The following is a 12547-nucleotide window of genomic DNA, read 5'->3' on the forward strand; positions in this document are numbered from 1 at the left end:
TGTCACCTTTTGACATCAGCACAGTGGCTGAGCCCTCCCAATTTATTAGGACAAGATGGTGGAGGCTTAGGGTGGGAGTGTATTCTGCTTGTACCAAAAGCTGATAACTCGGTGGGGGGAGGAGATGGCCAGGATGCTAGGCTTCCTGACAGCCCCTGTGGTCTGAGAGTGAGTACACACACAACTCACAGGAAATTTCTCAACCTCTGTGCTCAGCTTCCCACAGAGATGAGGTGACTGGAGGGGTGAGGCCCTGGGCAACAATCAGCAGCTTTGGGGTTGTATGATTGTCTTCAGTTGAGGAACTCTTAGGGCATCAGTTTACCCATATGTTTAATTTAGAGGATTAGACGGCTGGGTATATACCATCGCAGCTGATAAGAACCAAAGATTTTGGAGACAAACAGATTGAGGGGTTTTTTTGTTGTTTTTGTTTTTTGGGTTTTTGTTGTTGTTGTTGTTGTTTTTGGGGTGTTTTTTTTTTGTTTGTTTGTTTTTGGTTCTCTGTCCTCCCGGCCCCCAAGACAGAGTTACTCTATGTAGCCTAGGCTGGCCTTGAACTCAGAGATTACCTGTCTCTTCATCCAGAGGGCTGGGATTAAAGGAAACCACCACCACTACCTGGATGGATCTAAATTTCAAACCCAGGACCTCATTCGTGCTAAACAAGTGCTGTACCATTAAGCTTCACTCTCAGTCCTTGGTCTCAAGTAGGCCAGGCTGGCCTGGAATTTACTTACTGTGTAGCTGAGGGATAACCTTGAGATGCTGAAGCCTGAGCCTCCACCTCAGATTCCTGGGATTCCCGGTGTGCTACCCAGATGAAACCCAGAGCTTTGCGCACGCTAGGCCAGCACTCTACCAGTTGCGTTATAGCTACAACCCTTTTGTTTTCTTAAAAATTTTACTTTTAGGGCCAGGCAGGACAGCCAAGACTAAATAGAAAAACACTATCTCAAAAAAGCAAACGTGTGTGTGTGTGTGTGTGTGTGTGTGTGTGTGTGTGTGTGTGTGTGTATTCAGATCCACTCAAAGACTAGAGAAGGGTATCAGATCCCTCAGAGCTGGAGTTATAGGCAAATGTGAGCCAACCCTCAACATTGGTGCTGGGAACTAAACTCCAGTCCTCTGCAAGAGCAGGAAAAATCCTTAACTACTAAGCCATTTCTCCAGCCCCTTATTTTTTATATTTTTAAAAATTCTGGGCTGGAGAGATGGCTCAGCGGTTAAGAGCACCGACTGCTCTTCCAGAGGTCCTGAGTTCAATTCCCAGCAACCACATGGTGGCTCACAACCATCTGTAAAGAGATCCGATGCCCTCTTCTGTTGTGTCTGAGGACAACTACAGTATACTTATATATAATAAATGAATAAATCTTTTAAAAAAATTCCTGTGGTTGCAAGTTTACCTGCTGTCTATATGTGCAGCACATGCATGCAGTGCCTGCAGAGGCCAGAAGAGGAGTTGAATTCACTGGAAGTGTAATTACAGGTCGTTGTGAAATGCCCAATGTGTGTGCCTAGAACAAAGTCCAGATCCTCTGCAAAAACAGTCAGTGCTCAGTTAACAGTCAGTTAACAGTTAACTGCTGAGTCAGCTCTCCAGCCCCGAAAGTATCCTCATTTTTATTTTATTTTATTTTATTTTATTTTATTTTATGGACATTGGTGTTTTGTCTGCATTCATGTCTGTGTGAGGGAGAGTATCAGATCCTCTAGAACTGGGGTTACAGACAGTTGCGAGCTGCCATGTGGGTCCTGGGAATTGAACCAGGTTCTGGAAGAGCAGCCAGTGCTCTTAACCTCTCAGCCATCTCTCTGGCCCTGCCTTGTGTTTTTTGAGATAAAGTTTTGAACTGTAGTTCAGGCTGGACTGAAGTTTGAGGTTTTCATGCTATCAATTCTCAGCGATGGAGCTAAGATTGAGTGTGAAACTTTCCTGCTATAAACTCTAAAGTTGTGTGATTCCAGACATATACTGCCACACCCAGCTAACTTCAGTTTATCTGCTCTAGAATGTCTTATTCTCTGGACTTTCCCCTGAGCCTAAGTTTCTCCATGCTCACATTAGGAGCAGGTCCCATTTTCTGGCCATTTGACTGCCAACGGATGATCCTGGAGTTGTAATGGCAAAGTTTTTGTTTTGCAATTTTCTTTTTAAATTATTTTAAAGATTTATTTTTTATATTTTATGTGTATAAGTACACTGTGTCTGTCTTCATACACACCAGAAGAGGGCATTGAATCTTGTTCAGATGGTTGTGAACCACCATGTGGTTGCTGGGAGTTGAACTCGGGACCTCTGAAAAAGCAGCCAGTGCTCTTAACCACTGAGCCATCTCTCCAGTCCCTGCAATTGTTGTTGTTCTGATTTTGCCAAGACAGGGATTCTCTGTGCATCTAGGAGTGTCAGGGCAAGTGTAAGGTCAGTGTAGTCTAATTCTGGAGTTCCAGACAGCAAGCAGGACTACATAATGAGACACTGCTTCAAAAAAAAACAATGAAAAGAGTAAATAATATGCACTCATTTTGTTGTGTGCTGTAGTATACTGTTCCTGGAACCCAGCTCTAAAAAAGGAGGGGCTGGAAAGATGGTTCAGCAGTTAAGAACACTGACTGTTCTTTCAGAGGACCTGGGTTTGGTTCCTAACATCTAACATGCCAGCTCACAACTGTCTGTAATCTGTAATTCCAGTTCCAGGTGATCCTACGCCCTCTTCTGGTATACACTCAGGCAAAGCACTGATGCATTAACAAATTAAAAAAAAAAAAAGGGGGGGGAGTCAGGTGCGGTGGTGCATCCTTTAATCCCAGCAATCAGGAGGCAGAGACAGGAGGATCTCTGGGAGTTCAAAACCAGTTGGGCTACGAATCTAGTTCCAGGCCAGACAGAGTTACATAGTGAGACCCTGACTCAGAAAACAAAGAACCAAACAAAATGAACAATAACAACAACCAAAAAGCAAAAACAAAAAAAACAAACAACCCCCAAAACAAACAAACAAACAAAAAAGCAAAACAAAAACAAACAACCCCCCCAAACAAAACAAAACAAAACAAAACAAAACAAAAAAAAGTAAAGAGCTTGAGCATCTTTACTTTTTTGAGGGGTGGTAAGTGGAGATTGAACGCTTACTCTCTGGGCCTTCCCAGTAAGGGTAAGGTTTTTGTTCTGCAGTTTGTTTTCGTGCCTGTACACGCCAGGAAACTATTTCGCTACTGAACTACACTCCAGCCCTGACCTGCTTTCTGATGACTTATTACCCCCATCTGATAGCTTCCAGCTGACCCTGGGACCCTGGGACCCAGCAGCATCTCTTAATTCTCCAGGCTCCACTTCCCAAGGGCTGAGCTTCCGGTGTGCCATCACTCCCAACCTCAAAGCCTCGTGGGGAGCGGTTCTGACACTTTTGTCTCACTGAGAATTCCTGGGTTAGAGTAGTGTTAATACATGGTCAGGGTCTGCGGTGGGGGGTTTTCAGGTTCCCAAGAATTAAAAATAAAGCCAGGGATTGTGGTGCACACCTTTGATCCCAGCACTCAGGAGGCAGAGGCAGGCTGATCTCTAAGTTTGTGGCCAGCCTGACCTCAGAGTGAGTTCCGGGACACCTAGGTTTACACAGAGAATCCCTGTCTCAAACAAGCAAATGAAAACAGATCCTATCTCAAAAATGAGCAAACAAAACAACAAAGAAAATAAAACAAAGAAAATAAAAACAAAGAAAGGAAGGGCTCACATAAGGGACAGGGATTATCAAGATTGACAGTGGCCATGAAGTGAAGACAGTACTCAAGTGTCCTATTTACTGTTTGGGCTTCCCTTTTACATGGTTCAACAGAAGAAGTACCATAGTGAAAGAGTTTCTCTGGGGGTGGAGAGATGACTCAATGGTTAAGAGCACTGACTGCACTTCTAGAGGTCCTGAGTTCAAATCCCAGTAGCCACACAGTGGCTCACAACTGTCTGTAATGAGATCCGATGTCCTCTTCAAGTGTGTCTGAAGACAGCTACAGTGTTTCATCTGTTATAAATGATAGATTAGGTCATATAATCATTTAATTCTTTATTTTAAACATTTTGAGTGTGTGTGTGTGTGTGTGTGTGTGTGTGTGTGTGTGTGTGTGTATGTGTGTGTGTATGTGTGTACGTGCACGGACAGACCTAAAGAGAGAGCATCAGATTCTTTGGAGTTGGAGTTACAGATGGTTGTAAGTTACCAGATGTAGCCAAACCCAGGTCTTCTGCAAAAGCAGTATATACTGTTAACTGATAGGACATACTCCAGTGATACTAAGTTTTCTGCTGCATGGATCCCTTTCTATAATGCACCTGCTGTTAATCATATGCAAGCCCAATCCTGCATAGGCATAAGATGGTAAACAGACAATTTCCCCTAAGAGTGCACTTGAGGACACAGTGGTAGCACACTCACCCAAAACCCAGGTCAGGCCAGATCAGCATTTCGTTTCTTCCTATTAAATTACACCGGGGATGCCATTAACTAAGAAACTATCTAAATTTGATTGTTTGGGGTCAGAGAAACTATACTATTGCTCAGAGGTATGATATTTGCACAGCCTGGTGCAGGTCAGGGGACAGGGAGCCTAAGAATGGAAAGTGTATTGTTTGGTGCATGTACACAGTCTCCACAGATAAAGGGAGTGCATTATTACAGGAGAGGGGGATGCATAACCAAAACCAAACCGGCTCTCAGGCTACTAGATCATTCCTGCACTTGACTGCTTCAGTGGCGGTCCCGGCTCCAAACACTTCAGCAATCAGGAGGGACAAGCTAGAAGCATGAGAGGGAATGTGGATGAGCTTCATACTGTTGAGTGGGTCCCAAATTAAACGTGAATACAGATGAGTACATGAATTTAGAATACTGAAAAGCCGAGAGTGCGGTCTTGGAAGTTGGATTTGGTTGATGCACAGGAGGGCTAGAGAGCAATGCCTGGGAGAGAGTGGGCTGTGCATGTGGGTCTGTGGGTACAGTGATCGGATCGCCTAACGTGAGCTAAGTCTTGGGTTGGGCTCCCAGCACTGGGCAAACCTCTTCTGCTGTTGGATACCTATAAACCCAGTGGGGGAGTTAGAGGTTCAAAGTCATCTGGGTTACATAGTGAGGTTAGGGCCAGATTCCATTATATGAGACTCTGTCTCAAAAGACAAACTAACAAATGGCTGAAGAGAGCCTCAGAGGGCTTCTGTGAAACTACTCACCTCTTATTATATCAGGGGGGTATTTTTTTTTAATTTTTAAAATTATTTATGTTATGTATATGAATACACTGTAGCTGTCCTCAGGTGCACCAGAAGAGGGCATCAGATCTCATTACAAATGGTTGTGAGTCACCATGTGGTTGCTGGGAATTGAACTCACGACCTCTGGAAGAACAGTCAATGCTCTTAACCACTGAGCCATCTCCCCAGCCGAGGCTGGATGAGTGTGGTGGTACATGGCCTTTAATCTTTGTACTTGAAGGACAGAGACAGGAGCATTTCTAAGTTCAGGGCTAGCCTGGCCTACAAGTCCAGTTCTAAGACACCCAGGGCTTTTACAGGGAGAAATCCTGTCTTAACCCTGATGGCAGAAGTTGATGCAGAGGCCATGGAGGGCGCTTATTACTGGATTGCCCCCCATGGCTTGCTCAGCTTGCTTTCTTATAGAACCCAGGACCACCAGCCCAGGGATGGCCCCACCCACAATGGGCTTCCTCCCCTTCCACCATTGATCGATAATTAAGAAAATGCTCTACCGGCTTTTGTACAGCTCAATCTTTTGGAGGCATTTTTTTTTTTTCCAACTGAGGTTACCTCCACTCAGATGATGCTAGCCTGTGTCAAACTGACATAAAATTAGCCAGAAGTGTGGGCAGAGGTCAACACCAGGTGTCATTCCTTGCCTTGGGACAAGGTCTTTCATTTGCTGCTGTGCTATCAGACTCATATTTACCCACTGCATGTCCAGATTCATCAAGCTCTGGAGATTTGAATCTAGGTCCTCATGCTTAAGTGGGAAACTCTCTCCCTGTTCAGCCATTTTCCCAGCTATAGGGGGATTTTTGTTTTGTTTTTTTGAGACAGGATCTCATTGTGTTGTTTAGGCTAATTTTGAATTTGCAACCCTCCTATTGGGATTACAGGCATGTGCCTCCACAACCATTTAAGTGTGTGTATGTGTGTATGTGTGTGTGAGTGTGTATGTACGCGCGTGCGCGTGTGCGTGTGCGTGTGTGTGTGTGTGTGTGTGTGTGTGTGTGTGTGTGTGTGCACATTGGTGCATATATGCCTGCATATATGTCTGTGTGAGAGTGTCGAGAGTGTCACAGTTGTAACCTGCCTTGTGACTGCTGGGAATTGAATCCTGGTTCTCTGGAAGAGCATTCAGTGCTCTTAACAGCCGAGTCATGTCTCTAGCCCCTTTGTTATGTTTTGTTTTGCTTTGCTTTGTTTTATGGACAGAGTGGTAAAGTGCTTGCCTAGCAAGTGCAAGGCCCTGGGTTTGGTCCTCAGCTCCAGAAAAAAAAAAAAAAAGGACAGAGTCTCAACCAGGCAGGGGTGGCACACAAAGATGGGAGGATCTTTGTGAGTTTGAAGCCATCCTGGTCTGGACTGCAAGCTGCAGGATAACCAGGACTACACAGAGAGAAACCCTGTCTCAAAAAAGAAAAACAAACAAGACCCAGTCTCACTATGTGTCATGGCTGACCTGAATTCACTATGTAGATCAGGATGACCTCATCCTCACAGAGATCACCTGCCTCTGCCTCTCAAGTGCTGGGATTAAAGGCACGGCACCCATGTCATCTCCCCAAACCTCATGTATCCCAAATTGGCTTTGCACTCACTATTGAGCCTGGTATGACCTTGAACTTCTGGTCCTCCCTCCTCTACCTCAGGAGTACTGGCCTTACGGGAGAGATACCACCACACCTTCTCAAGGCAGTGGTGGGTTAGAACCCCGGGCTTCACTGGTGCTAGGCAATCACTCTCCCCACGGAGCCACATCCCTAGGCCCCATGCATATTTCTGGAAGAGGCCAAGATTGTCTTCACACCTCTTTCTGAGTTAGAAGGACATGTGGAAAGACAGAGAGCGTGGTTGTTTTGTCAAGGGAGCTGGGAAAACAGCAGAGGCTTGCTCAACATGTGGCGTGCTTACAGTCAAGCGCTCCATGGATTACCTCACACCAACTTCCCCATCTTCACAGCAAACACTCTTGTTGAGAGGAGCAGGTAGCAGAGAAGCAAAGGGTGTGAGACCGTGATTTCTCAAAAGATCTTGCCTCTGTCTCAACCTCAGTCCTACCCCTCGTTCCCTTCTGCCTGTCAATGAAGCCGTGGCAGCATGCTACAGTGCCTATGGTCCTTTTAGAGAAAGGTTAGAGGGGCTGGCCCCATTACTTCGTCCCCATGTTGCCAGCTACAGCCAAGGATGCCCTCCATCGACTGTCCACCTACCTGGAAGAACTTGAGGCTGGGGAACTGAAGAAATTCAAATTATACCTGGGGATTGCGGAGGAACTGGGCCAGGACAAGATCCCCAGGGGACGAATGGAGATGGCTGGTCCTCTGGAAATGGCCCAATTGATGGTGGCCCATATGGGGACAAAGGAGGCTTGGCTTCTGGCTCTCAGCACCTTTGAGAGGATCCACAGGAAGGACCTGTGGGAGCGAGGACAGGGAGAAGACCTGGTGAGGGGTAAGGAGATGGAGGGAGAGCCCAGCCTGGAATACACCCATTCTCTTAGCTTTACAATTATGAGCCGGATTCAAATTTCAGCCCAATGGTCTTTTTCCAGTCTACAAATCCCCTCTCTCTTTTTTTTTTTTTTTCCGGAGCTGGGGACGGAACCCAGGGCCTTGTGCTCGATAGGCAAGCGCTCTACCGCTGAGCTAAATCCCCAACCTCCCCCTCTCTTTTTAAAGGGCTGTGTGTGTGTGTGTGTGTGTGTGTGTGAAGAGAGAGAGAGAGAGAGAGAATTTGCAAAAGTCCATTGTCTCCTGCTACCATGGAGGTCCTAAGGATCAAAGTCACGACCCCAGGCTTGGCCATGTCTCTGACCCTAATCATGTTATTTTCATATGTGTACATACTGTGGATCACACACACCTCTTATTACTCTACCTCCCACTCACTCCTGTTGACCCCTTCCTCTCCCAAATAGTCCTCTTTCTACTTGTCTTTTTAAAAGAAACATTTTCTTTTTCTTTTTTCTTTATTTTATGTATAAGCGCTCTGCCGCACATACAACTGCCGGCCAGTAGAGGGCATCAGACCCCTTTATAGGTTGTGAGAATTGAACTCTCGACCACTGGAAGAGCAGCCAGTGCTCTTAAGCGCTGAGCTGCCTCTCTAGCCATACTTTGATGTCTTTTAAAATTTTTATTTATTGCTGATAGAGTATGCATGGCCCGTGTGAATGAGTGCGGGCACTTGGGTGCCACAGCCGGTTTGTGGAGTCAGAGGACAACTCTACTTCCAGGGGATCTGACACCATACGGCATCTATGGATACCGTCATGTGTATGGTGCATGTAAACTCAAGCTGCCTCACACACATACACATAATAATAATTTTGTTTTCTTTTGCTTGTTTTTGGAGGCTGGGTTTCTCTGTGTAGTCCTGGCCATCCTGGACCTTACTTTGTGGACCAAGCTGGTTTTGAACTCAGAGATCCACTTGTCTCTGCCTGCTGAGTGCTGGGATTAAAGGCATATGCCATCACTATGTGCCCTAAGAATAATTTTTTAAGTGAAAAGCTATTACTACAAAACTCTATCTATCCATGCATCATTTATCTATCTCTCCATCTTTCCATCTATCCATCCATCCATCCATCCATCCATGTATCTTGACTTGAGATACAGTCTTACTCTGTAACCTAGGTTGGCCTCAAACCTGTGTTGGTCCCATTACCTCAGCTTCCTGAGTTTTAGGATAACAAGTATGAGTCACCACAATAAGCTGTTTATTAAACAGCACTGAGTATTGAGTTCATTTTTTAAAAAAAAAAATATTTATTTTATTTATAGGAGTACATTGTAGCTGTCTTCAGACAGACCAGAACAAGAACAAGGCATCAGATCCTATTACAGATGGTTGTGAGCCACTACGTGGTTGCTGGAAATTGAACTCAGGACCTCTGGAAGAGCAGTCAGTGCTCTTAACCGCTGAGCCACCTCTCCAGCCCTGTTTTTTTGTTTTTTGTTTTTTTAGAATTTTTAAAGAATTATGTGTATCTATGTGTGTATGGAGTTGGGGGTCAGGTTGTTGATTCATACAAAGTCTAGAAGAGAGTGAATCCCCTGGAGCAGGAGTTACAATGTAGTTGTAAGTCATCCAGTATGGGATCTGGGGAGCAAATCTCTTGAAATGTGACAGGCACTGTTAACTGCTGAGACATCATTTCTTCAGCCCTGGTTGGTTTGTTTTGAGGCAGGGTCCCATTCCTGAGGCAGGGTCCCATTCCTGAGGCAGGGTCCCATTCCTGAGGCAGGGTCTCATTCCGTAGTCTTGGCAAGCCTGGAACTCAGGAGGAACCTCCTGACATAGCCTCCTGATTGCTAGAATTACAGGGGTGAGCCAGTGTGCCCAGCTCGACAGAGTCGCATCTGTAAAGCCTAGTGACTCATAACTGATGAGCTGAAACAGCTGTGCTGGGCTGACAAGTAGTTAGCATCCCTGCAGAGGGAAAAAATATCCTTATTATAAGATTACTATTGTAGGGGCTGGGGATTTAGCTCAGTGGTAGAGCGCTTACCTAGGAAGCGCAAGGCCCTGGGTTCGGTCCCCAGCTCCGAAAAAAAGAACCAAAAAAAAAAAAAAAAAAAAAAAAAAAAGATTACTATTGTAATGAACTCACCAAGAAAAACAGCACACAGATGGGTTAAAGAAGTCCAGCCCCTAAATTCGCTACATCTCAGTGACATTGTATATAGTTAGAATGACCAGGTAAAGCTTGAAGTTTCACTGAAGGTTTTATACTTCATAGATCTATCATATTCTAATGTACTTATCAACCACAAAAAAACAAAAACAGGGGTTGGGGATTTGGCTCAGTGGTAGAGGGCTTGCCTAGCAAGCGCAAGGCCCTGGGTTTGGTCCCCAGCTCCGAAAAACAAAAAAAAACAAAAAAACAAAAACAAAAACAAAAAAACACTGACAGAATTGAAACTAGAAAAACAATGAGTTTTGTCTCCTCTTCCTGAGTTGTGAGATCTTTTGCCTACATTCTGTCCTTGTGCATCATCTAATATTAACCTCTCTTTGTCTCTCAGACTTTAAATGTTATTAAATGTTTAAATGTATGAACTATATTCATACTTACAGCTCTTTACACACACACACACACACACACACACACACACACACACACACACACACGGGTAAAACACAAAGGCACATCAAAATAAGTCATTAAAAATAGTTTTAACCTGCCTCTCCCTGATGGCTAGGGATGTTGAACAGTTATAAAAATAATTGGTCATTTGTGTTATTCTTTTGTAAACTGTCTGTTCGTTTCGTTAGACCATTTGTTGATTAGGCTGGGCATGGTAGCACACACCTATAATCACAGCACTTTGAGAAACGTAAACAGCAGTAGGGGTAAAGGGGTGGACTACTGAAAGTTGAAGGTCAGTGTGGGCAATACAGCCAAACCCTGTCTTAAAAACCAAACATGTGGGCTGGTGAGATGGCTCAGTGGGTCAGGTAGCTTCTGTCACCAAACCTGATCACCCCTAGTTTCATCCCCAGAACCCACATACCCACATGGTAAAAAGAAAGAACTGATTCCCAAGGTTGTCTTCTGACTTCCACATACTCCTTATTGCATACATACCTCATCCCCCCCAAAAATAAATAAATAAATGTAATAAAATATATATATATATATATATATATATATATATATATATATATATATATATATATATATGGCTGATCATGGGACACACACACACACCCCCACACCCCTCCAAGCTGCTGGGTGAGATGTTGTCCACCCTTAATTCTTCAGGGAAAGAAAGGCAAGTGTATCTCTGTGAGTTCAAGGTTAGCCTGATCCATATAGCTAGCTCTAGCCCAGCCAAGGTTATATAATGGGACCCTGTCTCATTAAGAAAAAAATTAAGGGTTGGGGATTTAGCTCAGTGGTAGAGCACTTGCCTAGCAAGTGCAAGGCCCTGGGTTATGTCCCCAGCTCCGAAAAAAAAAAAGAAAGAAAAGAAAAAAATTAAATTACATGTCTGTGTATTTTATGCATATAAAAGGTTTCCTATTTACATTTATATTTATTTCTCTGTGCTTATTTTGTGTGCATGGGATGGGGGTAGGAGATGAGGTGACCCTCAAGACTGTCTTCTGTGCTCCAGGGTGGCCTTCAAGGCCCTTTGTAACCAAGGATGACTTAAAATCCTTGTCTTTCTGCCTCTGCCTCCTCTCCTAAGTGCTGAAATTCTCCCTCCCTCCCTCCCTCCCTCCCTCCCTCCCTCCCTCTCTCTCTCCCTCTCTCTCTCTCTCCCCTCTCTCTATATTTATTTGTATATATGTATATTTATACATATTAAAGAAAATTCTTTCCTAGCCACCTTCAAAACAATCTTACCCCAGATACGATTCCATTTCCTCAAGCTATTCCATTGCTTGACTTCCGGCCTATCTCTCATCACTGTGAGTCTGTGAAGTTGCATTATTTATCTTTCGGTGTGTTGCTCTCCCCGGCACCCTCAGACTACCCATTTCTAAGTGAGTGAGGTGAGTGCTGGATACTCTAGCATGGAGGGCAGGAACTACAAAGCCACAGTTTGATGTAACAACAACTAATATCAGGGCTGGAGGTATAGCTTAGTGGTGGAGTGCTAGAGTGCTTGTCCTGGCACGCTCAAGGCTTTGGATTTGATGATGCCCAGCAATGAAAATAAAAAGAAGAAAGAATAAAATATAATACAGATTGGTAGCTGACCTCCTACATGTTTCTTGCAGTGACTCCAAGTAATGGTCTATGCTCTCTTGAGAGCCAGTCAACGTGCCTTTCGGACGTCTCTCCTGATGCTCCAAGAAAAGGTGAGCTATGAGCCCTGTACCTATTAGGATATACTAGCTGCACATAAGTAATACCCCAACTGAAAGCGTATATATATATATATACTCTCTATAATATATAACATAATATTTATTATATTTTTTTGAGCTGGGGTATTTCTATATAATCTTGATTGTCCTGGAACTCACTATAGAGACCAGGCTGGCTTTGAACTCACAGAGATACTGGCATTAAGGCATTTGACACCATGCCCAGCCAGAAATGGTACTTAATGTTGACATATGGCAAGGAGTCTTAGGTGAATAGATTCAGAGTTTTTGTGGTAGACAAACACCATTAAAGACTTCACTTCTTTTGCATTTTTTTATTTTTTTTATTTTTTCTTTTCTTTTCTTTTCTTTTCTTTTCTTTTCTTTTCTTTTTTTTTTTTTTCCGGAGCTGGGGACTGAACCCAGGGCCTTGAGCTTGCTAGGCAAGTGCTCTACCGCTAAGCTAAA

General features: G+C 44.2%; 1 protein-coding gene across 1 annotated transcript in view; it reads left to right on the plus strand.

The window, feature by feature from the left end:
- The first annotated feature begins 7416 nt into the window (after positions 1-7416).
- Positions 7417-12547, plus strand: part of Nlrp12 (NLR family, pyrin domain containing 12) — a 28120-nt gene continuing 22989 nt past the window's right edge. Inside the window, exons 1-2 of the mRNA NM_001169142.1 lie at positions 7417-7705; positions 11990-12070. Of these exons, the coding sequence (NP_001162613.1) occupies positions 7417-7705; positions 11990-12070 (370 nt within the window). The remainder of the gene's footprint in view (positions 7706-11989; positions 12071-12547) is intronic.

Source organism: Rattus norvegicus, chromosome 1 (assembly GCF_021556685.1).
Source record: "Rattus norvegicus strain SHRSP/BbbUtx chromosome 1, alternate assembly SHRSP_T2T, whole genome shotgun sequence".
NCBI classification, from domain to species: Eukaryota; Metazoa; Chordata; class Mammalia; order Rodentia; family Muridae; genus Rattus; species Rattus norvegicus.